Source organism: Gadus macrocephalus, chromosome 13, assembly GCF_031168955.1.
Source record: "Gadus macrocephalus chromosome 13, ASM3116895v1".
NCBI classification, from domain to species: domain Eukaryota; kingdom Metazoa; phylum Chordata; class Actinopteri; order Gadiformes; family Gadidae; genus Gadus; species Gadus macrocephalus.
Genome location: NC_082394.1, coordinates 11,311,524 through 11,337,161, shown reverse-complemented (window position 1 = coordinate 11,337,161; position 25,638 = coordinate 11,311,524). Strand labels below are relative to the sequence as shown.

Here is a 25,638-nt window from a genome sequence, read left to right as displayed (position 1 = left end):
TGCTGTTCCGTTTTGTATTTCATCATTTAATAGTAACTATGAATTTATTTGGTCATTCAGTTCCTCCTTGTAGGCAACATTGGTTTCAAATAATAACATTTCTTATAAAAATGAAAGTTCTTTGTTCTCATGGTTTTATTCTCAAAAGTATGTGCAATGTGAATTTCACAGTTAAGCTCAACCACCCCTATATCCCCCGAAACCCCAATAACAAACCAGCAAATAGTGACAAAATGCCCGATGTCATCCGATTACAGCTGTGGAGGCAAATTCTGGACTGGACAACATAGAAATGCCTATTGCTCTTTCTAGTGTGCGGTAGGGAATAGCAGGGCAAGCACTGTCAACTCCTAACACTAACTGACCCTTTACACAAGAGTCACCGAACGGGGGGAATAATGGTTGGACTCAGAAAATTAACTATTGAGTCAGTTCCATAAAGCAACGCCTGTGAACAAATAAACTAAACACTGTCCATGCCATCGTTCACTCACATGAAACTGACTCGATAGTGTATTTAAATCCAACATAAATGTGGTTAATCTCACGACATAGGATTCAGTGGGTACACACCCTTCTGCCATGAAAGTTTGCTATAGCTAAGTGGATTGGTTGGCTAGAGAAAGAAAGGCCTAATTGGCATGAGCTCAATTGCTTAAAAAGGAAGTTCAAAAGGTATGGAAGAACCAGGCCACAGCTGTAATCAGACACTATTCACAAACAAAAAATGCAGGAAGAGTTCAACGGTATAGCACCATATGCATATTGACAACCAGAAAGGAGCTGGGTATCTCAACCCACTGACACAGAAAGCACAATGATTGATTCTTAGCTCGTTGCATGAAAATGACTGGTGTGGTGAAACTGTTATAACTATCCATCTGTAATGCTTGATTTGAATGATATGTTACAATTAAAACTATACTAAAAACAAAGAAAAATCTAAATAAATGTTATTTTTTTACAACACAAAATTACTCTAACATTACCAAAGAAAAATGGTAAAACTCAAAAATCACATCTATCTTTCAAGTTATAAAAAAAACAAAAAAATACATTTCAAAACTGTGCAAGTACAGCAAACCTATTGTACAGTATTTTACACATAACAAACATTTAAATACAGTACTGTATCAATAGTTATCCTGAGAGTTCCGTTACTGGTTACCACATGGCTGTACGGAGGCATATGGTTGGAATCTCCAATCCCCACATTGGCTGGGTTTTTCTGAAGCCAGGTCACTTGGAGATAGCGCCATCTGAATTGAACTCTTGTTTTAATCTCCAGTCAAAAAGGGGTTGAATCCAACATCTTGAATGTAGATAAATGATTTGGAGGGACAAAATAAATTCCATTGAAGATTAGATAAAATAAAAGGGTGCAGAGTAGTGCAAATATGGACAGTTACCTGCACGAAGAAATGTCATTGTTGAACCGGGAACATTAGATGACTGTATTACTTTTATACAAGATTGTCCATAAAAAGCAGCACCAACATTTCGGTATGAGTCAGCTCTTCGAGACTCACTTGTGGGTGGGACACACACACACACACACACACACACACACACACACACACACACACACACACACACACACACACACACACACACACACACACACACACACACACACACACACACACACACGAGGGTGCTTCGTAAAGTTTGCAGTTAGGTGGAGAATGATTCAGTGCAATGTCAAGTAAGACAGATATTCCTCTGGATCAGGACAGTACATGATTCTGATGTCCCATATCTACCCATAGGCACAATGACATCCCCTAGGGATCTGCACTGTTCATTATAGAAACACTTCAAGTCTACATCCATATGACCCACACACTCAATATCAAGACCTACATGATTTAAACTAGAAAAGACAGGCCTCTAATGAAATAATGCACTTTCTACAAAGGTAAAACAACCTAATATAGCCTAATCATAGTTACATTAGTTATTGCTACCATATATATTTTCAATGTCCAAGTCTAGATGAAAACATGACCTCATTCACGAGGGAGAAAAGACAAAAAAAAAAAACTTGACAGATCAACATTTAACCAAGCGTCTTACACTTTGGCAAACATAATAAATTGGCCTTATCCATTTGCCAGATTTGTGTACTTGCTGAGGTAAACCTGCTAGGCGTTCTGAACTTAGTATTTGCCCCAAGTTGGACTTTATTTATTTCTCCAATGTGGAGAAGAAATATTTGAACTATTCACTTTCACTATTCAGTTGTCATATGACACAAACAAGACGCTCACCTAAGGGAGGAAGCACCTCCATCCTCCATGCAGTTAAATATCAGACAGCTCAAACCTGTGTTGGTTCCCAACACCCGGATTGGTGAGGATACAATTGGTGTCAAAAAGTGACGTGCTTCAAGCATACTAAATCACAACAATTCAACTGAAAACTTGACAAAATGGTTGCCGAGATTTAGCTTAGCATTAAAGACCCCCCCAAAAGAAACATCTATCTGAGCTAGTGATCGAATCATGAGCCAGTGCTCATCTTACCCGTATGAATAAAATATGTAGAATCATTTAGATATAGATTTTGACTTTATGGTGACACCTAGCATCCACACTCTGAGGGACGTTTTAGCGAACGAAAACCCCCCCAAAAAAACAGCATGCGTATCATGTGTAAAATTATATGCCTCCATATAAAATGGAACAACAAGGCTCAAGAACAAGCAAACATAATTGCACTTACGATTCATTGTACGATTTTGCAAAACAAGCATCAGTGTTGGTGGTTGGTGCATTCTGAAGAGAAAAAAACTAAATACTGCAATCTTTAAAAGCACCCCTTCCTGATCAACTCAACTGACAACAGTCCCTGTGGTGCAAAGAACCAAGGTAGCACCAGGCACAAGGCAGGCAGGGCCCAAACACTCCGTCTGCCTTCCAAGATTGGGGTCCCAACACGTGTCCAGAGGGATGCCTCAGAGCACTTTCTGTAGACACTGAGGGTAAAGTTTAGCGACCACGCATTCAAAATGGCGGCCAAGGTCCCACAGGCGATCCGGAGTCTCGTAGACTTTGGTCCATAGGTCGGCCTCGTCGTCGTACTGGTAAAGCGAGTTCTTGCGGCTGGTGCGGAACACGTGCTCCTCCACCATGACCTGCGTGGCTCGCACAAACAGGTGCAGCTTGCCCTGGAGCAGCATGGCCTTGATGTAGGGGCTGGTGGCTTGGTCGAAAGGCAGGTCTCTCTTCCGGCTCCACGTGTTCTGCTCTATGTCGTAGACCTCTACCGTGAAGGTGCGCTGGTGGTTCCTGCAGATGCCAGCAATGTAGTAGATGCAGTTCTTATGTAAGGCAGCCAGACCCTGACTCCTCGAGACAACCATTGGAGACAGTTGGCCCCAGTAGTCCTTACGGGGGTCGAAGCAGAAGAAATACTCGCCTATCGATAGGAAACAAATGTCAGTTATATTTTATACCATTTTTTATATTCCCTTACCAGAGTGATGCGTTACCACATTGTTATTTTTGTATATTGGATATGTCTAATGGAACATCATGGTGAGTTCAAATCTTGTTAATTTATTCATTTAAGAACATTTACAGGTTAATCGTATGAGCAAGTGACAATTAAATATTACGGTTGCCGTGCCGAGTGCCATCAACACACTGTCAAGAAAGTGAGGCTCTTGTTTAATACATTAAAACCTGTGGATTTATAGCACTTTATAGAATAGTCATGAAAATAGTAATATGAATCAATACTCTTTATCATGTATTGGTTGTAAAAAAAACAATGTCCTCGTATGTACTCACCTTGGAGAATGTAGATACGATCCTTGTACTCCACAGCACTGTGGAACTCCATGGCCACTGGCATGGGGCTGACTGCTGACCAGCAGTTGTCTCTGGCGTCGTAGCACTCCACGGACTTTAATGCATTCCTCCCATCGCCTTCATAAACGCGGCCCCCAAGTGCATAGAGCTTCCCGCAGCAGTGCACCAGCCTGCAGCCAATCCTAGCCCGCAGCAGAGGCGCTCGTGGAAGCCATCTATTCCCTGCGTGCTCGTATTGCCAGAAGTCACTCTCGGCACGGTGGTCGATGGACACCTCACTGTTGCTAGGCCGGTAGCCTCCTGCAATGAAGATGTCGTTCTCCGAGGACACCAGTATGCCCACCTCTCGGAAGTCATTAGGGGGCTTGCAGAGCTTGAACACTCGGCCAGTGGCCGTGTCCAGGCAAGGCACGGTCTGCTTCTTTCCTGAGTGTTTGTGTGCAGCATCAAAGCAGATGACCATCTCCGAGGCCGTCATGCCCAGGCGCTGGGAGCAACCATTGGTGCCGTTGAGGCCGGTTTTGGCCTCGGCGGGGTCCTTGGAAAGGGAGAGGGCACTGGCAAAGGGGGCAGGTATGCGGCTGAGGAAGGCCTCGTCCAGCAAGGGCAGACGGATGCACTGGGAGAACACCTCCGCGAGGCTGCCCTCGCGGCCTGGCCGGTCGTGCTCCAGCCATCGTACTATGCTCTCGTATACGTGCTCCTCCTTCTCCACGTTCAGGTCATCGTTGTTGAGGATGCTGACGAGCTGCTCCTTCGTCATCTGGAGGAACTCCTGCTCCCACGACACGCATACAAACTACAACAACAACACAGAAACAAAAGACAAATCACCATACTGTGGAGGAATCCATCATACCTTGAGCACTAGTCCAGATCTTCAATTTTGTAAATATGTAAATAGAATATGCAATTTAGGTTCATCATCACAACTGACCTTCTTGCGGATGTAATCTTGCGAACGCTCCCTCAGCTCTTGGTGGCCATAGGCATCAGCAAACATGTAGACCCCGATACAGTTCTGTGGGTCTAGGCGGCTGATCATGAACTGGGCAGAAAGGTCCTGCAGGGCAGGGATTTGGAAGATGCTGGCTGCTGTGAACAGGGCCTGGACATTGGACTCCGAAAGTGTCACCCTTGACGTGTAGGCGTAATCCAAGACTAGGTTCATGGATTCAGATTCCACTCCTACGATCCTGACTTCAGGCTGGTTGCACTCTGTAAGGCCACTGGTGAACATGGACCTGGTGGTCAGAGGAGACATGTTAGGATTCTACCTTCTCCAGAGACCAGAGACCACACACACCCCACAACACACAGGCAAATTTCCACCAAGAATAGAAAATATAAAGCACTTTAAGCTCAGCTGTATTGTTTTAGATCAGCCAACAGATCATTCTTACAAAATATGAAAAAAAAGTTAACACTTCATACCTAAAATATGGGCTGATGGCAGCAAGGACATTTCGATGACAGGAGAATGTCTGCCCATGGTCCACTTCTACAACGATGTCAGTCAGCTGAGCTTCATCGTACAAGGACTTGAGCTGCTGAAGAATGGTACAGGCGTGGACAGCATCTACCCCGTTGTAGTTGGTGCTTAGAGGAGTTCCATTTTGAACTTGTAACAGCTTCCCTACCTCTGAAGAAAAAAATGCAGGATAATCAGAATAGGATTACAGATGGCAGAGACCATTCCAATATGTTGTGTGAGTTTTTATGTTGTGTGAGAACAGCACAATGACCCAATTTAGGGGTTTGAATGACAGATATCACATATTTTATGTAGGTGCACACAAACACATTTGTTATGTGTACACATTTGTTGTCATTTGAACATCAATTAAGGAAGCACCCATAATGTTTATTCGGCTGTGATGGAGAGAGGCACACGGTAAAGTTGCATGTATGTTTTTTTTCCACAATAAACAGTTTATTGCCTGTTAAAGCAAGTTTTTAACAATTCAGGCATAATGACTGCTATGTAAAAAAAAAAATTATTCACGCGTAAAAATATGTCATACACGTTGGTGATTTGCCAAGCTATAAAACCATGGGAATAATTTAGCTAAAGATGAGCCTGAATTGTTAAACTAGGCAATATTTTCCAAAATCGTGGCAGTGGGGCAAAGTGAACCACATGCTGTGGGGTAAGTTGAGCCAGTCCTTCAACTTACACCACCATGATGCACTGAAGTTAAGCTTAGAAAGTGGTATTTCAATGTAAACACAACTAATTTGGTTTGTCATATTTTAAACATTGTAGAAAAGCTATAATGCAAAGAAAGAGAGAAATATGATTAAGAGAGTAGCCACTGATATGAAGGCTGAAAATCCATCAGAGAAGTAGCAAAATACAGAAATATTGGCAGGTTTTATATTGTGTAGTTACCTTAAGCAAAGATATGACTGTTCGGAAAAGGAAAACACAATCAACTCGAAAAAGCTAATTTGTCATTTTCCCCCCAGATGGCTCAATTTACCCCTACGCTGGGTCAAGTTGAGCCACAACACCACTTTTTGAGAAGTCATATTTTCACAGACCTATGTCATAGATGCTATGTCATCAATTTGATTGACAGGGGACATCCGGAAATCAAGGTAGATGTTTCATTTCAGTTCCGTCTTATTCTTCATTGCCTAGAGGACAACATGAGTCAAAATGTCTCATCTTACCCCTCTCCCCTTTTCATTGTGAAAAGTATACTTATTTTTACAAATACAAAAATAATCTTCCAACTTGCAAAAAATACATATGACTGTGCGAAACGGAAAATCAAACTAAATTCGTTGTATTTTGTTGAAGTGAAGTTGTTAAAGCCACACACCACCTCACGTGGCTATATTCAATTCCACTCACGGGCGTGTTTATCTCCATTAGTTCATGTAACGATCAGCATAGTGACGCTTTTTTGTTGTTAAACGTATCCGAGAATATTGTGACGGTAAATAAAGTAGGCAACAAATGAGAAAAAAATAAACCCTAGGGAAGGCAGAACGGCGATACGCGTCGCTATTCCAAAGGAACAGTCTAACTCATTAAAGGAGTTTTAATTGCGAGCCTACTTGAGAGCCTTGACCGGGATACATTATCACCACCTTACTTTTGTGGTTGTACAATTTCCTGTTTTTGTTTGAGGCTAGCAACTTAAGTGTCGGATGTCTCGTTGCTAACGCTAGAAATCTATGGAGAGCCAATACTTGACAGAACAAAGGGTCTCGGGTAGGTAAGAAACTTGGCTAACGTCTCGCTATGTGGTCGCTAGCAGGCTAACAAGTGTACAATATAACCGGCTGGCAGCTTAGCTCAGCCGTTAGCAAGGGAGTTAAAGGGATCCCTTCAGCCAGTCAGCGTTCCTCCTATCCATTCACACTATACACAACTGGGCCACACGCGTCCATTTGTCAACGTGGACATATGTAGCCCAAGCCATTGGAATACCAGTCAGTCATTCTTTCACCAACTATCAATTGACGACATATGACACCCCCCCCCCCCCCCCCAGATGTATAGCTGGCAGCATGAGGCTAGCTGCAAAGATACCCTGGACTAGCTAGTCCCCAAAACATGATGCCGAACAACGTGAAAACAAGTCGAGATCCTCCAAGGCTTGAGATAAAGCGGACGTTCCAGGGCTCAGCAGAGATGTAGTTGTCATTCTTGACCCATTTTCCCCCATCCAACTTGTGTAACCCGAATCAACACGTCGCTTCTGTGAACGTGTTTACACACTCAGCTGTGGTCATGAGCTAAGCGGTGGCTAAAGGCAGATAGCTAACATTAGCCACATAGCCGGGCTGACTCTACCCCACACTGTTAAATAGACTCTGGAGCTGCACTTCTTTTCACGATAACACTGCTACCTGGGGAACTGTCGCTCGACCAGAGTACAGATACCATGGTCAAATATCGATTAACAAAACATGTGTAACTTTAGAATGTGCCATTTCAGTCGAACTTCTCAACAAAAACAACGAATTGTAACAAACCTCCACTGGCAGCCATTCTCCCCGGTCTGTCTCTCAAGGCAGACCGAGAAACGTCAACCTACAGAGCCCCGGAAACAGCGCCATCCAATAGCGAGATAGGAAGGAGTGCAGCAGCCAATTAAATGCCTTCTGGTCTGAAATTGAGAACTGTTGACATGGGAAAGCGTTTTACGAGAACGCCCGGTGGTGGGGACCGAGGTTTGGAAATAATAGCGAAATGATCCCCAATTACAGTAAATTAACAGAGGGAGTTAAAACCCTATTTTATATTTTACATTCTATGTAGTAGTTCCTATGTAGTTTTGTGTTTGTGCATATAAATCCTATTTATTTATACATCCCATTATAAGCAAGGGTGATTCAAATCCACATGACCTTTTGGCCCAGGGGTCTCCAACTGCCCAGCAGAGGCTTCATCAAGGAATTTCCAGTTCCATGAAAGGAATATATAATTATTCCTGCATTCCAGAGCATCCATATAAAGTTGTTAAATAAATCATTGACATTAACACACTTGTATGTGAACAAATGTACTTCCCTGTCATTCATAATAATAACTAGGGACTACGGATGCAAATTAGCAGCTCTGCTATAATCCGGCATGTTTACAAAGATGTTTAAACATCAATGTTCATTAATGTGCACTGTCCCTATTTAAAAATAAGAAATGTATTATTATTATTGTTATGATTCAAACAGTTCTTTAGTTGAAGTTCAACTTTTCATTAACAGTGAAACATAATTTAATTGGGATAGGCATTACAACAAGCCTTAGTCTGTGTTACATATTTTTGATGAACTAGGTTGCATATAAACTGGGTTAGGGTTAGCACTGGTGTAAAATGTGGTTTTCCATCACTTGGCTCATAACTGAAGACAAATTGCCTCCCCGAGCTGTGGCCACAAGGGACATGTGTTACTTAGTAAACACATTTTACAGAGTAAAACATTTAATCTCCGTTTTAAATTATATCCTCCCGGGAAAGTCACTACAATCCAACATTCTCCCAGCTTGACCATATGGACTTTATTTCAACATTTACAAAAAGCGTAGTCAAATGATGCTTGATGCTGAATCTACGAGGAAGATTCCTCCCCCTCCAAATTATATTTTTACCAACATTAACCTCAAAGAAAATGACATTTAACGCTCACAGCCCACAGCATTGCTTCTAAAATGTATTTCTGTTTGATCCCTTACCCTCTCATCTGCTGCCATCCAGCCTCTTACTAACAACAATTCAGATTTGGAGAATACGAGTAAAGGAACTGCACCAATAAGTACGAATTAGAGCTGTCAGTTAAACGCGTTATTAACGGCGTTAACGCAAACCAATTTTAACGGCGTCAATTCTTTTTTTTTTTTTTTGTCCTGTTTTGATCAGTATATGCTAATGTTCTTATCAATGAAAAAACATTTGCACAAGGCAAGCCGATGTACTTCTCCATGTTGATAAGAGCATTCAAATTAGAAAAATGAATGGGACAAAGAAATCAAGGGATATTTAGCCTAGAAAAAAGAATTGCGATTAATCGTGAGTTAACTATGACATTAATGCGATTAATCACGATTAAATATTTTAATCGCTTGACAGCACTAGTACGAATTAAAGAGCATTTCAACTTTTCATGCTTCCCTTATGTATCTTAGAATGCTTATCAGGCTGGGTATCCATCTTGACTAAAATGCAAGCAACAATGAATAGGTAAATACAGAATCTTGCCTTTTGTATGGGTCCTATGTGGAATAAATAAGAGCACTTTTAGGATGTTAACATGGACCTCTAAAAAAAGTAATTCTCTGGAAGTAGACCTACAGAAAGTTAAATGGAACTGAGTAGGTTTTTTCCTGCTGTCTACTGCTTATGTAGATGCTTCATTCAAGTAGGTGTTATATTATTAGTGCTGCAATGAGTATTTAGCTGTCAACCATAAACTGTGATACCCTTTTTATAATGTGTGTGGTTTACAATTAATCACAATTTGAACTCAATTACAGCAGAAGAGGCTTGTCAAAGTGCACTTTGATAGGCCTTTTTACATGCATCGGGCCACCTGCAATCTACTGCTGTCAAAACAAATACACTGACTGCTGTTTATTCAGTGTGACTTTTTTCTATTTGTGTCTTGTGATTGCATGTCCTTTCCCTGTACTAACATGCTGCCATTTATCCCCATTGCTGGTAATTAGAATTAATATACTACTGGATTTGCTTGGATAAATACACAACCCTGTGGAATAAAAAGAAAAAGTATATGAGTGCATGCCATACACTGTATGGGGTGGGAGACACTCAATGCAATGTATTCCTTAATTATGGATGTTTATAAGAGGCAAGGTTGATGCTTTGGGACAGTGTGCGTTCATCAGCATATTATTCTCTACACTCTCTAGACTATTAAACCCTTTTAAACCAAGATAGTTAAAAAGCATGTGTAAGGTTATGTTTTTCAAAGATGCATAAGTAGTAAAATACAGGACACGTTGACACAAAGCCCTTTCTGTCAATAGGATTGATCCATTCCAGCGTTTTAACCAGCGTCTTTCAACTGTGTTGATACTGAAGTGGCTTGTTATCTTAGCATTGTAACATCGTTAACAAATGTGTTTGCATCACAAACTTTTATTTTAAAGTACACATTAAAAGTATAGCATAGTTAAGAGTCAGGTGGGATTGGATAGAGCGGAATACAACCACTTAGCTACAGATAAAGGGAGCTTATTTCTTTGCTGAGAGTTTATTGCTTACGTACAAGCCCTTCTCTGCATAACACTGTGAAACAATCCAAAGGAAAACAGAACTGCAATACAAGCAACAGATTTCACTTTCGTTTCAATTCCTTCCAATTCAGCCATGGAGTCACTTGTGAAATTGGGCCCTAGATGTTGTTGAACGAGGAAAAACAGGCTTCCTGGGGTTGGTGTTATTTGACATAACTGTTGTTTATGTTCTCAACCCTGCAGATATCCCTCATTTGATGCATTCAAACTGATTCCCCATCACCCAACATTAAACCCCTGGCTGAAACACCATGACCTGAAGGTTTCCTTTGGTGGCATTTCAAAGATTCATTGTGATGTGATGCTGTCGTTTTAACCACATAATACATACAAACACACTATACAAACACTGTGTGTTTGTATTTGTGTGTGTGTGTGTGTGTGTGTGTGTGTGTGTGTGTGTGTGTTGTCTGTGCATGCATGCGTTTGTGTATGTAGGGAGTTCAAAATCGGCACTTTTCTTCTGACACGGTTTTGGACTGGACTGATGAGAGAGGACCTTAGAAGAAGATTAAAGAAGGAAGCCAGTATTTGGCCACGTTTGACTTGTAGAAGAGACGACTATCTTGGAAGGCATAAGGCAGCGGAGGCACGGGGTATAATCCTAGTTTAAATGTGTGTTTTTGTCAGAAATGGAAGTAATGGTTTATTATATGCCTCTGTGGGCCTGTGGAAGAATGCCTGCAGATTTTGTGAAGAGCCATTGGCTCCCCTCTGCCACCCGCAATGAGACAAATAGGAGCACAGTGGGAGGCCACAGTAAATACAGTCCTGGAGGTCCCACTTGATGATGACAACTCCCTCTGCCTCTCTATGTGTGTGTGTCTCTCTCCCTCTCCACGTCTTTCTGTCTGTATCTGAATGTGTGTCTTTATGTCCTTCTCTCTCTCTCTCTCTCTCTCTCTCTCTCTCTCTCTCTCTCTCTCTCTCTCTCTCTCTCTCTCTCTCTCTCTCTCTCTCTTTCTCTCTCCCTCTCTCTTTCTCTCTCCTTCTCTTAGTGAAGCACCCTGCTATGCCCAACCATCCATCCAGTAATATTGAAACAGCTGACAAGCATATTTGCTAATGGCTGTTTGAGAGTTTAGAACCTTATAGTCCTATGTTGTTTGTGTTTCGGAGGAAATTATTAAATTATCCATGTTGACGTTTTTTTTTGAGTAAACTAGAAAAAGGTATTTTTGAACATTCAATGGCCTGGAAGGAAATCTTTGTAGTTTTTAAAAAGTGTATTGGTTTAGTCGAATCAAGTATAAAATCGTAATCATGTTATACTACTAAGGCATGGACAACTGAGAGAAACTGAGTTTGCAGGAGCCAAACCTTTCAAGCTTGGGCTATTAAAGCTTTCAAGAGTGGCTATCTACTGGAGAACCGCATTGCATGACAAGGTTCTCTGCAGCACCGTGGGTGGCCAACTCCTGTGGGGATATGAACCAATCATTCTTTAGAGGACTGAGACGGATAAAGAAGCCCTGATTAAGCAGAGATGTGTAACAATGTACCCTCTCAGTCAAATTGACGTTGGACATTAGCATGATGGGAAAGCTATGATGGGAACCAAAATGCAAACGTAAGTTGTCTAAATGGATGTTTTGGCCTTCTGAAACTTTAGGGACGAATCTTGTGTTTTGCCCTTCAAGTTGTAAAGCAAACAAATAATAGCATCTCGGGCCTCCCCACTGTGCGGTCGCCTTAGCTGCTCCACTTGTCCAGCTGATGGATTTGGTTTTATAAAATTTGCCTTTTTTTAGCCGTTTAGCTAATTAGTGAAGAGCAAAGAAAAAAATAGCTGCCCTGTGCATCATTTTACCCCCCTCCCGTTTCTAAATGGTCCTCCAGTGTCTTCTTCATAGGCCGGTGAGTCCTCGCATGCTTCTCTCTCTCTCTCTCTCTCTCTCTCTCTCTCTCTCTCTCTCTCTCTCTCTTCATGCCAGGTTGGGTCAGTGTGGCCTGCAGGCTGGAGGAACCCAGCTGGGAGATCTGGAGCTCTCGTAGCAGAATGGGATTAGAGGACTCCCCCGATGTGTGGCACTGTGCACCCATGTGTGAAAGCTCTTGCTGTCATCAATATTGAAGAGACAAGCACGGTGAGCCATCAGCAAATCCGATTGCATGCAGAGAATGCTATGGTCTCAACTGAAAAGGCTGCGGATCTCTCTCTCACTCTCTCTTTCTCTCTCTCTCTCCGCCCCCCCCCCCCCCCCCCCTCCCCCCCTGAACGTCTCCTCTCACATTATTGTGGCCCCCAGGAGAGTGTTCTCCATCATGTCATGTCATGTAGCAAACAGAGGCAATCATGCAGACTCCCGGCCTCCGGGGCTGCTCGCACCAACGAGAGGAAGGCAACTTTAGCACTTCATCATCTCCACAAAGCTGCAGCACAAGGCCACCAAAAGGTACGGGAGCGGATCTCTCATCGCGGGCCTGCCGCTGAGAACCCCTTGCCTTGCTGTCCTGGGGGTCGGATACTCCTCAATATCCCCCCTTCCTATTCCTAGAGCGCCAGACGTGCATGCTTACACCTGTGCTTTCCTGTCAAGCAGGTCCGTCGGGGCAGGGGGGATAGGGCCCTGTTGGGCAGGAGGCTGCCAGCAGATGCCTGCCGTAAGATTTAAATTCATGAGTCCCATTGACTCACAATTTGGGTTTGTGGCAATCAGAGTCATTCTGGTGTGAAGAATGCCATGCTGTTACAAGTGTGCAAGCCCACAACAGAACAGTGTCCTGTTAGGGGTTTAGACTTTATTGATGTTGGCTTACACACTCCAAAGATGATTTGTGTTGCAATCCCGATTTTTCAAGATGTGGCAGGAGAAAGCACCTGTGATGACGAGATATTGTCATTTTAAATGTGTTTGTAGCAGTGTGTGTGTGTGTGTGTGTGTGTGTGTGTGTGTGTGTGTGTGTGTGTGTGTGTGTGTGTGTGTGTGTGTGTGTGTGTGCGTGTGTATTGCATGCATGCATACGTGTGTGTGGAGATGGTATGCACTTTCGTATATATAGATGTTGCGTTTTCTCTACATCTGCAAACATGTGCATTGGTGTTGTTTCCCCACTGGGGGATGTGATTGAGCAAGGAGGCGTGTGTATTAACAGGTGATTGATCAGCCCGCAGCCCACTCCGAGAGAAGACGCATGTGGAGGTCAACCGAGAGCGTTCCAAATAGACCTGTCGGAGCTAGCCTGGGGGGTGGGGGGGGGGGGGGGGGGGGCTGGCTAACTGGTTGGACAAGGGCAATTCTTTCCCACTACAAGTGCCCTTGGTTTAGTGTGCTGGAGTGGGACAATGCCTATGTATTATTCACCAAGACTCACAAGGTGATAAATCGAGGGCCTTCTATCCAGAGGCAGTAGAATATATATGCACAAGTACTTATCAATGTTAATCCCATGTCTGGGGACCCGGTCAGTGAATTAGTGGTGGAGGCATAACAATGAATCAGCGCTGTGAGGGCACCATTATTTAACAAAAGATATGCATATTTATCTCCTTGGAGATGAGTTGGAGGAATGCAGTTGGCCTACTATATCTTCTGACCGATCTCTCTTTTAATTCAGAGGGAGTCGATGGAGGCTTCTGTATTTAATTGGGGTTATCGTTTTTTGATGCCTTATCGGCCGCATGGTTCTACGCAACGTTTTGTAACATAAAACACATTGTCAAAACAAGACTGCATTTCATACGATTCAGTATTTTCAGTGCAAAACAAGTGTTTTGTTGCGTTCATGTTGAAACATGTGCGTTTACATGTCTGTGTTTGTCTCATGTATGCGTAGCCAAATTTGTAGCCATTACATGGTGCAACATTTTAACTAGTACGCTTGTGCTCTTAATCATGTCTCTTCTTCTTTCTGTCAGTCAGTTGTTGCCTGCCTGTGTCTTTGCCGTCACGATGGTTCCTGAAACGTAATCAAAAACCCTCCTGAACAAATACGAGAGCTCCTACTCCTCTCACACAAAATGCTTCATCTGGAGAGGTGACACCTTATATTCTGTATTTCTCCATCACAGGTAATACTCCATTCATCTCTTTCTTTCCCTCGCTCTCTCTCTCCGTCTCCCTCTGTCTCTCTCTTTCTCTCTCCCTCTATCTCTCCCTTTCTGTCTCTGGCTCTGCTACAATCATATCAGTGCAATTGGGTTCTGGCGGGCAGGGGGTGGGGGGAGGTGGAAGCAAATCCTGCGATGACACCCGCCAGCCTTTGTTTTCCACATAGAAAACTGGATGTCTGCCACGGAGCTTTCCAGAATACAAATGAGGGTGCTTAGCGAGTCAAAGTTAGTGACCTGAGGAGCTGCGATAGAGCAGAGGAGCAAGGAGAGGTGGGGCAGGGCGCGGGCAGACACCATCTGCCACCAATACAACTGGAAATGTCACATTTTATCACCGGAGGCCTCGCTCGCACCCACCTCAGTCGGAGCCCGACGCTATATAGACGACCACCACCTCATGCTCCCTTTTTTACAAACGGGGTTGTGAGTTTTGGCCAATGGTAGGGCAGACCTTTTGTCACACCCCATTCACCACGGATATCTCAGTAGGATCAGTAATACACATTACGCGCCACCCAGTCCAGACACGGAGTGATTTAGCAACACAGTGCAAAGGCAAAGCGTTCCTGGGGGAAAAATAACTTATCACACCACGATATAAACTCGTCACTAAATGCTTCCGACTGTGGCGCTGTGTGTGTGTGTGTGTGTGTGTGTGTGTGTGTGTGTGTGTGTGTGTGTGTGTGTGTGTGTGTGTGTGTGTGTGTGTGTGTGTGTGTGTGTGTGCGTGCGTGCGTGCGCGTGCGGGTGCGTGCGTGTGCGTGCGTGTGCTGTGCGTCTGTGTGCGTGTGTGCGTGTGTGGGTATATGCGTGCACGTTTTTGTGTGTGTCTGTGTCTGTATGGGTGTGCGTGTATGTAGGAAACAGATTAAACGTGTGCACGAGATGAAGATCACTTAACAATAATGAAATGCTCTTTTTTCCTACTTGTGTGTTCTATGTTCACATAAGTTTCTTTCCAATTCTGTTTCCGCTGCTTCTCCTTAGTGATTTGGTTCTCCCTCTCTTTCCCTCTCCCCCCAGTCTTTAAACTAGTTCAACTTCATTTTTTATTCCATTGCAGCCCCCTTTTCCTCCCTCTACCCACCGCCCTTCCCCCACTCTGCACCATACCCTCCCCCTGCTTTCACTAACCACAGGTGGTGGGTTCTACATAAAGACCCTGCCACAAAATAAAAGGGAAAATAAATAAATTCCCCTCACTCGTCATTTGGTATACAACGCAGGCAGGGTTTTAGGCCTGTCAGGCAATTAATGCAGCCATCCACAGGCACACAGAGGTCCTCTGTCCCAAACAAAGTCTATTCAAGGGCCGTGGAGAGGAGAACCCGATGTTTTCATTTGTAACCAGGAGATGATAATGACCCCCTTGGAATGGATCTCCCTTTCCCTCCCATTGATACGCTAGACATCCGAGATGATAAGGCTATCATTTCCTAATAATTATTCACAATTATTATTTATTTTCTCATTTGTCATGGTGACATTTTCAATTTTAACGTTGCGATATAGATTACAGTGTGCAGAAGCCTTTCTCTTGAAAAGATTGTTGAATTTGACAAAAGTAAATCAATGTATTTTAAGTCTGGCATTTGGCTATTTTTTGTGGCTTGTTATCTAAAAATGTATAAAGACTTCTAATTTTGCTAACATAAAATGCTGCTTTTCTATTATTATTATTATTATTATTATTATTATTATTATTATTATTATTATCATTTATTTTTGATTATATTCTATTGTTGTCAGTTCAGTAAAGTGGCTTGATACATTTACAGATGGCCAAAAATAAGGCTTAACAACTAATCCACAAACTTTACATTGATAAAAACATGTGGAAAATAAGATCTTTGAGGCCAGATTGGGACCTTTCCATGGTATATATCACATAGTTCATTATTTAGTGTTTTCATGAAAGATTTAACCTACATTAATATTTTTAAATATACAAGGATCGTATATTCATATCATAAACTAACGAGTAGGTCACCATTGATAAAGTATCTCCAAGATGTAGTAGTAGGCCTATGCATGCAAACAGACAAAACATGGATGGCATGACCCTTATCATTTTGAAAAGGATTTTATGAAAGAGCAACATTGCCATCTATCAACTAATACCAGAACAACAGAAGAATGTTAAAATATCTACCGCAAGCCATTTATAGTACACTATTTATTTTTTAAGTGCTTGGCCCCATATGATCAGATAAATGTGAGGCTTTGGCTTGGAAAACAAATATTTATTTGTTTGAATACATTATTTTATGATTTAGCAGTGATACAGATGGTATTGAGTCGCCTTAGGTCTGCAAACATGAATTTACCTGACTACAAAATATGATGTCAATGAGGTCGGCTACAGGAATCAATAATTCTATCAGGAGTATCAATGCATGGATATACTATATCTCAAGGCACCATCCTTTCAACTGACCTTTCAACACGCACGCACAAGCAACTCCTCATTCTAGGTGTAACAAATTGTCGAGCTCGTGATGCATGTCATAATGTCACACATCAGTTTGCATAGGATGCATCTCGGCTGACACCCAAGTGAAAGGATAATGCTGCTTGGAGTTCCAGCAGGTCCCCCTGTGTGCATGGGACTCAGAGTTTCCATGCCCTGACATCCTCCAACCCCGTCTGTGAAGGATCGTAGGTGGAGCGACCCTGGATGATATAGCACGCTGCGTTTGCAATTAGAATGTGTTTGGCCCACCAACATGCAGGGGTAAAAAGGATAAATAAGGAACAATTCATGCATGACCAAACACGCCTCAAAACCACATATGTGCACACATACACACACACACACAATGTATTTTTGGTATTAATTTAGAAAGATTTTTTTCTTTCTTCACCATCATTTCATGCATAATGTCACAGATCTCTATGCTCCCCAGCGACCACACCGTCCTGTGAATCTTAATTCTGCTTCCTGATTGGTTTATTTCGCACACGCCACACTGAATCATGCCTCTAATTAATCGCAATGATGCATCGATTCCATCCTCCTTACTTTTCCTTCCTTTGCAATCTCACAATTTGTATGCGCTGATCCGCACAATTTGCAAAGACAATACACAAAGAAAATGTCCCGAAACATGCAACAATAAACGCACCACTACGACTACGAGGGGGAATTAAAATGGCAAACATGCAACACATCACATCGGCGTTGCAACAGCCTGCCTCTCTTGCCACCCCCTCCCTCTCTCCCTCCCTCCCTCTCTTGTGGCTCTGACGCGCTCACCCACTCCCTCCGTCACTCCCCTTCCCCTCTAACGGCCCCCGACAGCTGGAGATGAAAAAGAACTTTCGATATCAAACACCTATACAAAGGAGGGTCTGACCTTTGATCAACAGGCTGTTTGATGTGGTGACACCACATTTGCATGGAGTGGAACCTGGGCAGTGGACGCGGGGCCGACGCCCGCGTTGTGTCAGCGCGCGGGGAAGGTCAAGGGCCCCTTTAGGAGAGAACAAGCCCTCTCATGTCCCACGAGAGCCCCCATCAAGCATTTGATGTCCGACACGCCAAAACTGAACTGAGGCTGCTGTCAGGGGCGGAAAAAAAAATGGAATTGCCGATGAAAACTGTGTGAGCGGTTCATTTTGACTCACAGCCCGGAGCGAAAAATGATTCTGGGGGGGGGGGAGCACAGGTGGAACCCAACCATCAGATGTTGTGTTACGCTCAGACCGTAGGAGACATTGGCTGGTGTTTGTCAGTTGTCTCTATGCTTGCCAAACAACCCTGTGCTCAGCGCTCCCGCCAGGCCTCACATGAACATGAAACAACAGACATATAAAAGAACCCCGCTGCACTCCAGTTGTATGACCGGTCTTGTTAAACAGTACATCGAAGAGCCCTCCACACTACAATACCACACACGTAACCTGGACTACATTTGCCAGTGTATGCCGAGTGTTTTTCAAAGCGTAGACTCGCCCTATCTTGAATGTCATCCATTGATCTCGGGCTGGGAGGAAGAGCGGAGATATGAAGCTGTTTAATTATTCAACTTGGCACGCCATTTTTCTGTGTGAGTGGCCCAAAATAAAGCTGTCAGTCCCACTGAACATCTTTCACCTGGCCAATGGTCTGTGCCCTCATTAGCCACAGGACACCAGACACTACGAGGGGGGGGGGGGGGGGGGGGGGGTAAGGAAAGGACAGAAGGAAAAGAGAGAAGCGGAGGAGAGTAGAGGTGGAGAGGAGAGGAGAGGTGGAGGGGATGGGAGGGGAGAGAAAAGGAGGAGGGGAGGACAGGAAAGGAGAGGGAGGGGGAAGGAGAAGAGAGAAGATGGAGAAGAGTCAAAAGGAAAGAGGAGTGGAGGAAATGGAATGAAAGGAAAGGAAATACAAGGACAGGAGTGGAGAGGAAAGGAATAAAGTTAAATGGAAAGAAACATCTCTCATTGAGGATGCAAGGCATTAGTTGATTGTTGCCATTCAATATCTTCAAAATAGTGCATCAACAAGCTATTGGGAAAATATACCACAAGAAAACGAATACAGTGTAAAACTTCATTATTTGAGATTATTTACATGATCATTATTTGAATACTACAGTTTGTTTACTTCATTCTGCAGGGCCACTTCCTGTCTTGCTAGTGTCTGGTATACAATCCATTTAATTACCAATAAATCAGCACATGTAATCCTACCAATGGATTAGATTGAATAAACAGGTATACTATCACACAATTGCAACATTGACAACCAATCCGGAATCAGACAGACATTATAAGGGGCTGTGTTTCACAGCTAGCTACATTTGCAAACATTGGTTTAAAATGATAAATAACGTAACAGAAGTGTGAAATTAATACTGAATAACCTAACCTAAGTAGGCGTTGTAATTATTTAATTGGTAATTAAAAAGCTGAAAGTTTTGTGCTCTGCAAGAAACGATCATGTGTCCGGGAATATCGTAGACACCTAGATAATGACCTCACGTCAATAAAACACCGGTATGACCTCGCGTGACCTCACCATAGTTCCTGAAATCAGTATGAGGTCACCAGCGACGTTCCTGGATTTTTCCCACTTGATCAATATCTTTCTGCGATGTAATTATCTTACGCTCATTAATTATCTTCTCAAGGCTCATTTCCTGACATGCTCATCCATTTGGAAAAGGAATCCAATTGCTTGGGGGATGCAGAAAGGGGGGGGGGGGGGGGACTAAATCCTAATTTATATTCTGCCACCAGGCCCGATCCCCCCCCCAGTCTGAGACTGGCAGAGCGTCACAGGTGTCATTGACTGCAAAGCATTTTGTCATCCAAGTCCCCACAAGTGACAGACAGACCAATGCCAAATCAATACGTTCCTCAGATGAACCAAATGCAAATGCAACCTTGCTGCCAAGTGGAGTATTTTACAAAGGCCGACTAAGTGCACCTGCAGCCAGACATGGGTAGGCCATCTCCAACCGGAGAAAACTCAGAGTACGGACTGAAGTATCGAACAGGAGAGCGGACTTGAATCAATGGGGTGACGTTTTTATTGTTCCGATTAACCGAAGGATGCATTGCAACCATGAGCAATAAGTCCATTATATTCCTGTTGAACACATAGCTGAGCGGTGATGTCATTCAGCTCAGCATTATGTGGTTGTATAAGCTATCACGTAAGCATTATGTGATGGCTGGGTTGAGGGGTGGAGGGCAGGGGGGTGATGAACGAGGGCCAGGAGATTCACTCAAAGAACTGGCTTAATGCACATTGATCGGCCCCTGATCCACCCAATATTTCAGAGGCGTTGAGGAAGAGCCGGTGAGCAATTTGCTGACAGCTACAGCGCTGTGCTGGAGGTCAATGGGTGACAAGGCTAGATGTGCTCACCCCTCAACCAAGATCCCCGATCTGTCCAGAACGAGCCCCAACCCCATCCCATCTCCCCCCAAAGCACCGGACCACCGGACCACCGGACCCTCCGTTGGCTGGAGAGTTCCACTGGGCAAAGAGTGTGATTTCCTCATCCATTGTGTTTCCCATAAATAAATACTAACAACTAAACTTACTGGTGGACAGACATTTTAATTTGGTTACCATGCTTGTCAAATCAAAAATATAATTGTATTTATTTCAGTTCATTAAAGGTGAAAACCGGGGCTGTATGTTGTTTCATGTTCTGTTTCATAAGTCCCTTGAGAGGTAGCTAATTGATGTCCAGGCCAGCGGTAGAGGACATGGCGGTGTAAGTGTTGAAGGTCAGGGCTAATCCAGCAGGGGGCACCGATGTGTCATCCTCGGTCACCGCTAGATTCATTCCCTTGTGATCCCGCTGCCTCCTGTACGGTGAGGACAGCCGCTGGTGCTCACTACTGGCACACTGACGCCACCTGGTGTCTGTATCCTTCTTACAGAAATTATAATGAGAAACACAAACCATATTATTAATGGTTTTGAAACATTATGGTTGTGTATTACTGAGCCATCAAATGATGCATTTTATTTTCTATGTCTGGTTTTGGAGTTGGAGTTGGCCTCAACCGGCCTGCCTTACATGTGGCTGTACTAAAAACATGTAGGCCTACTAATAGTTTGGCTGCAGACAGGCCAGGATTACAGAGAGAAGTCAAACACGTATGTTAGATAGCGAGAGAGAGAGAGAGAGCGGAGAGAGAGAGAGAGAGAGAGAGAGAGAGAGAGAGAGAGAGAGAGAGAGAGAGAGAGAGAGAGAGAGAGAGAGAGAGAGAGAGAGAGAGAGAGGAGTGTATGTGTGGGGGGACGACGACTTCATATCCGTTTGTACGCATAGGATGTAGAGAACAATGCACAATATTATTTTTTATAAATAATGAATGGCATGTAAATAGCAAAAGTCTGAAGATACCCGTAAACCGCAACTATTTCAACTTTATTTTACCTGTGGTGACCACAAGGGGGCAAACTATCTCCTGTGTTTGTAGGTATGCCGCTCAAGGACTGAGCCGACTTCAGCCAATTTGGGTAGAGAAAGTTAAACTCGAGTGCTTAAGTATTAAGTATGTGTGTAAGCATTCAGTTTTCTTCAAGAAGATGTAAGCCATAGTTTATTTGAATATTGTGAAATAAAAAAATAATATGATGTCACAGGAGGACTTGCAAGGTTTGATTTCTTTCATATGTCTTTGTATAGATTTGTAATTTATCGTTTGCTATGAAGCAGGAAACCATTCAGGGGGGGGGGGGGGCTGTGCTTGGCGCGGGTGGGAGTTAGGCCCCCACAGCGACTCAGTTTGACGTAGGGAGAGGAGACAGGAAACAGGTGTCACCCATGACCTTCACAGTTTAAACACTACCGCCCGACTTCCAGACCGGCATGCTGGTGGAGAGGCTATCTCTTTTACCCCTGGTACCTATTCCCGCCTGCTACCCCTGAACCGCCCCTGGGAGGACATTGCAACCCGGGAAACCCCACACTCCCACGTTTGTCAACACATTATTTCCAATGTGAGAATTTTAATGCGCCTTCCAAACCATGTGCACGGCGAAGAGTGTTTAACAACACCACACACCACACAGCCACACAAATGCAAACTCACACTCACTGACACACACGCACACACACGCACACATACACACACACACACACACACACATACTCACACGCACACACACACACACACACCCACACACACACACACACACACACACACACAAACACACACATACACACACAATCACACACACACACACACACACACACACACACACACACACACACACACACACACACACACACACACACACACACACACACACAGTATTTCACTATCGTGCTCATTTGAAGTTCAATCTCATTTGACCTCTGAATGATGAAGAAGAAGCAAAAAAAAAACTAGCAATAACCCGTAAATCCGAACGAGCGGATTATGTGAAGCCGGAGCCGATTGGGAAGTCTGCTGGCTGCGGGGTTGATCTGGGCCGGGCGGTGTTGATGTCCGGTACCTGCTGCTGTCAGCACCCCCTCGTATCACTTCTGACCACCGCTGAGCTTTCTTCTTTTTTTTTTTTACTCATCAGAAAAAGATTAAATCTGCAGATTATGTAGGTCGATAACGTTGACTGTAACTGGATGGAGAAGCGTTTGATTTCCTCGGTGGCAGGACACACACAGGCTAAACCGTCTCTACACAAACCCCTCCGATAGGTGACTTCCAAACCAATTGAATCATGGAGAGACGCGATGAAGGAACCCCGAGCCAATATGGAGGCCGCTACTGTTTGCACCACAGGAAGCTGTTTACTGAAGTTTTTGCATCATGACATTAAGTGAAGCTCAGTGTTTCCCCTTATAGCGAGGCTGCGGTGACTCAGTAAACACTAATGGTTATCCTGCCTGTGCATCTCTGGTATGGGCCTGACTGCCAACTGTTTGACACGGAGGCCACGGAGACAGATGGCAACCAAACAAGTTTTATTGCCTGCCTTTACCACATGCTTGTCCCAATCACATCAGTCATGAGCACTTCAGGCCCTGCTCTCGTTCACTTGCTCTCTCTCTCACCCTCTCTCTCTTTCTTCATGTCTCTCTCTCTCTCTCTCTCTCTCTCTCTCTCTCTCTCTCGCTCTCTGTCTCTGTCTCTCCCTTAATGTCTGTCTGTGTCTCTCTCTATCTGTATATAAATATATAGATTTTTTTTTTTTTGTTAAACAAAATAAATACACACACACTCACACTCATGCGTGTGTGACCAAGTGTTTATCGAGGATTTGTGAGCATGTGTGTGCGTGTGTGTGCGAGCTTGTCAGTGTCATGTTGCCGCATTATATGCTGACACTGTGCAGCATGCTACAGGTCCACCTGGTGTGTGAGAGGAGTTTACCAACTGCTGCTGCTCCGATGTCTCACACACACACACGCACGCACGCACGCACGCACGCACGCACGCACGCACGCACACACGCACACACGCACACACGCACACACACACACACACACACACACACACACACACACACACACACACACACACACACGGGCACACACACACACCCACACACACAATTGTATGTTTGCCAACGACAACTTACGCTTGTGCACGGCCCACTATGCACTGATTCTTAAAGGACAAGTGCAGGCAGCCCACGCCAACGTGCACACGTGTCTGTACGTCACACTGTGAGTTATTTGAATATGAAGGGAGTTTTGCATTGTACGTACGGAAGTTGTCCATAGGCCAAAATCAAATAAAAAGATCCGGGGCCCCACCAGGGATCTTAGTTCTGGGTAGGTAGCCCAATAACACTGGACAGTAATCTTATGCTTCCATACTAAGTCATGTTCTTCTGGTTGTTTATTGAACCGTGAGCCAAGACATTTCTAGGTTCGTACTCCCTTGCACATGCTCTGATCCATTGATCGGAGGCGTGAAGGAAATTAACAGATAGCCCCAGGAGAGATCGAAAAGCTGTCTAGCCATAAAGACCGCATTGTATAATTATACCACACCCGAGCGAAAGTGGAAAGGTGGAGAGCCATTATGTTGTTTCAAGATTAAAACAAGGCCGTCATAACACGAAGAAACAAAAGCCAATTCGCCCCTGAGTGTGCGCGGTCAAGAACCCAGATAAGGAATCAAAGTTGTGAACTGGCACCGGTTGAAGGTAGGTCGAAGGTAGGGTAGAAATGTGTGGCGATCACACGGCCGCGCTATCGCTCTCCGATAGAGGCCTAATCTTATCAGCCGCATTGCAGTGGAGAGAGGCGGGAAAACAGGCCCCCGCCAGGCGCCCAAAGCCCAACACTCGGGATGAAAGACGGCGCGTCTGGAGGCCCGGTTCACCAGGCGGGAACGTAGACGCTTGTTCAGGCTGTGATATCGTGAGAGTGATGAGATCCGTTTTATATAAATACACAATGATTTCTTGATTTTATTTTTATTCCCCGAAAAAAATTACAATTTGAAGGTGAAAGGAAAGCACTGCTGTTGAACTGTTTGGATCCAACGAGGGCTGAGAAGCATTTTCCAAGGATTTCTCCCTTCTATATTGTATTCAGGCAAAACACAACTCACATCAGGAATGTGTTCTTCAGCAGCTTCTCAATGTGTTTGTTTTGTTGTCTTGTGTCGTGTCTCAGATGGGATAAGAGCTGAAGGAAAGGCTTAGAAATACTACATAAAAAAGTGTGTGTTGGTTTTTCCTGCAGAGGAATTTAGTTCTTGTTCTCGTTAACACGTGTTTGTTTGTGGTGGAACCAGCAGCAGCAGCAGGGCAATAAGGAGGGAGAGGTGCAAGGCAAGGAAACTACACCCCCCCCCCCGCTCACCTCCTGAGACGGACAAGCCCCTATTATCCCCCCTCCCGGCTTCTCAGAGTGGGGGACTCAGAATTGGACCTTTGTGTGGGGGTGTGTGTGTGTGTGTGTGTGGGGGTGTGTGTGTTTGTGTATGTGCATGTGTGTGTGAATTCTTCGCCTGCACACACTTTCCCAGACTGTGTCCGGCCACCAAACAGATGGGGCCTGTGTGTGCAGAAGACACATGCTTGCAAACACACACACACACACACACACACACACACACACACACACACACACACACACACACACACACACACACACACACACACACACACACACACACACACACACACACACACACACACACACACACATATGCATCCGCAGACACACATACAAACACACAGATGCAACAAACACTCACACATAAACTGCCATACACAGACGCACGCATGCACACACACACGCACTCACACACACACACACACAAGTGCACACAAACACACACACGCACACACATACACACACACACATACTGTCACACGGTCAGACCACAGGACTTGTCGCACCCCAATGCCAGACCCTCTCATGCCCCATTAATAATAATAATTATAAAAGACGCTCCATAACAACAAGGGAAAGGGATTTGGAGGAACCCCCGTCTCCCTATGAGGAGCCCCTCACCCCACTCTCTCTCTGTGAAGGAGGGAACACACAGCCCTGTTTTTGTAACGGGGCCGCATTTGAAGCCAT

General features: G+C 44.2%; 1 protein-coding gene across 1 annotated transcript; it reads right to left on the bottom strand.

The window, feature by feature from the left end:
• Positions 1-117: 117 nt before the first annotated feature.
• kbtbd8 (kelch repeat and BTB (POZ) domain containing 8) lies at positions 118-7,900 on the bottom strand. Its single transcript, XM_060068589.1, has 5 exons — positions 7,806-7,900; positions 5,250-5,457; positions 4,753-5,059; positions 3,795-4,614; positions 118-3,420 (listed from the first exon to the last, which is right to left on the bottom strand). Exons 1-5 carry the CDS (start codon positions 7,819-7,821, stop codon positions 2,957-2,959), a joined length of 1,815 nt encoding a protein of 604 aa, XP_059924572.1. The 5' UTR covers positions 7,822-7,900; the 3' UTR covers positions 118-2,956.
• Positions 7,901-25,638: the final 17,738 nt, after the last annotated feature.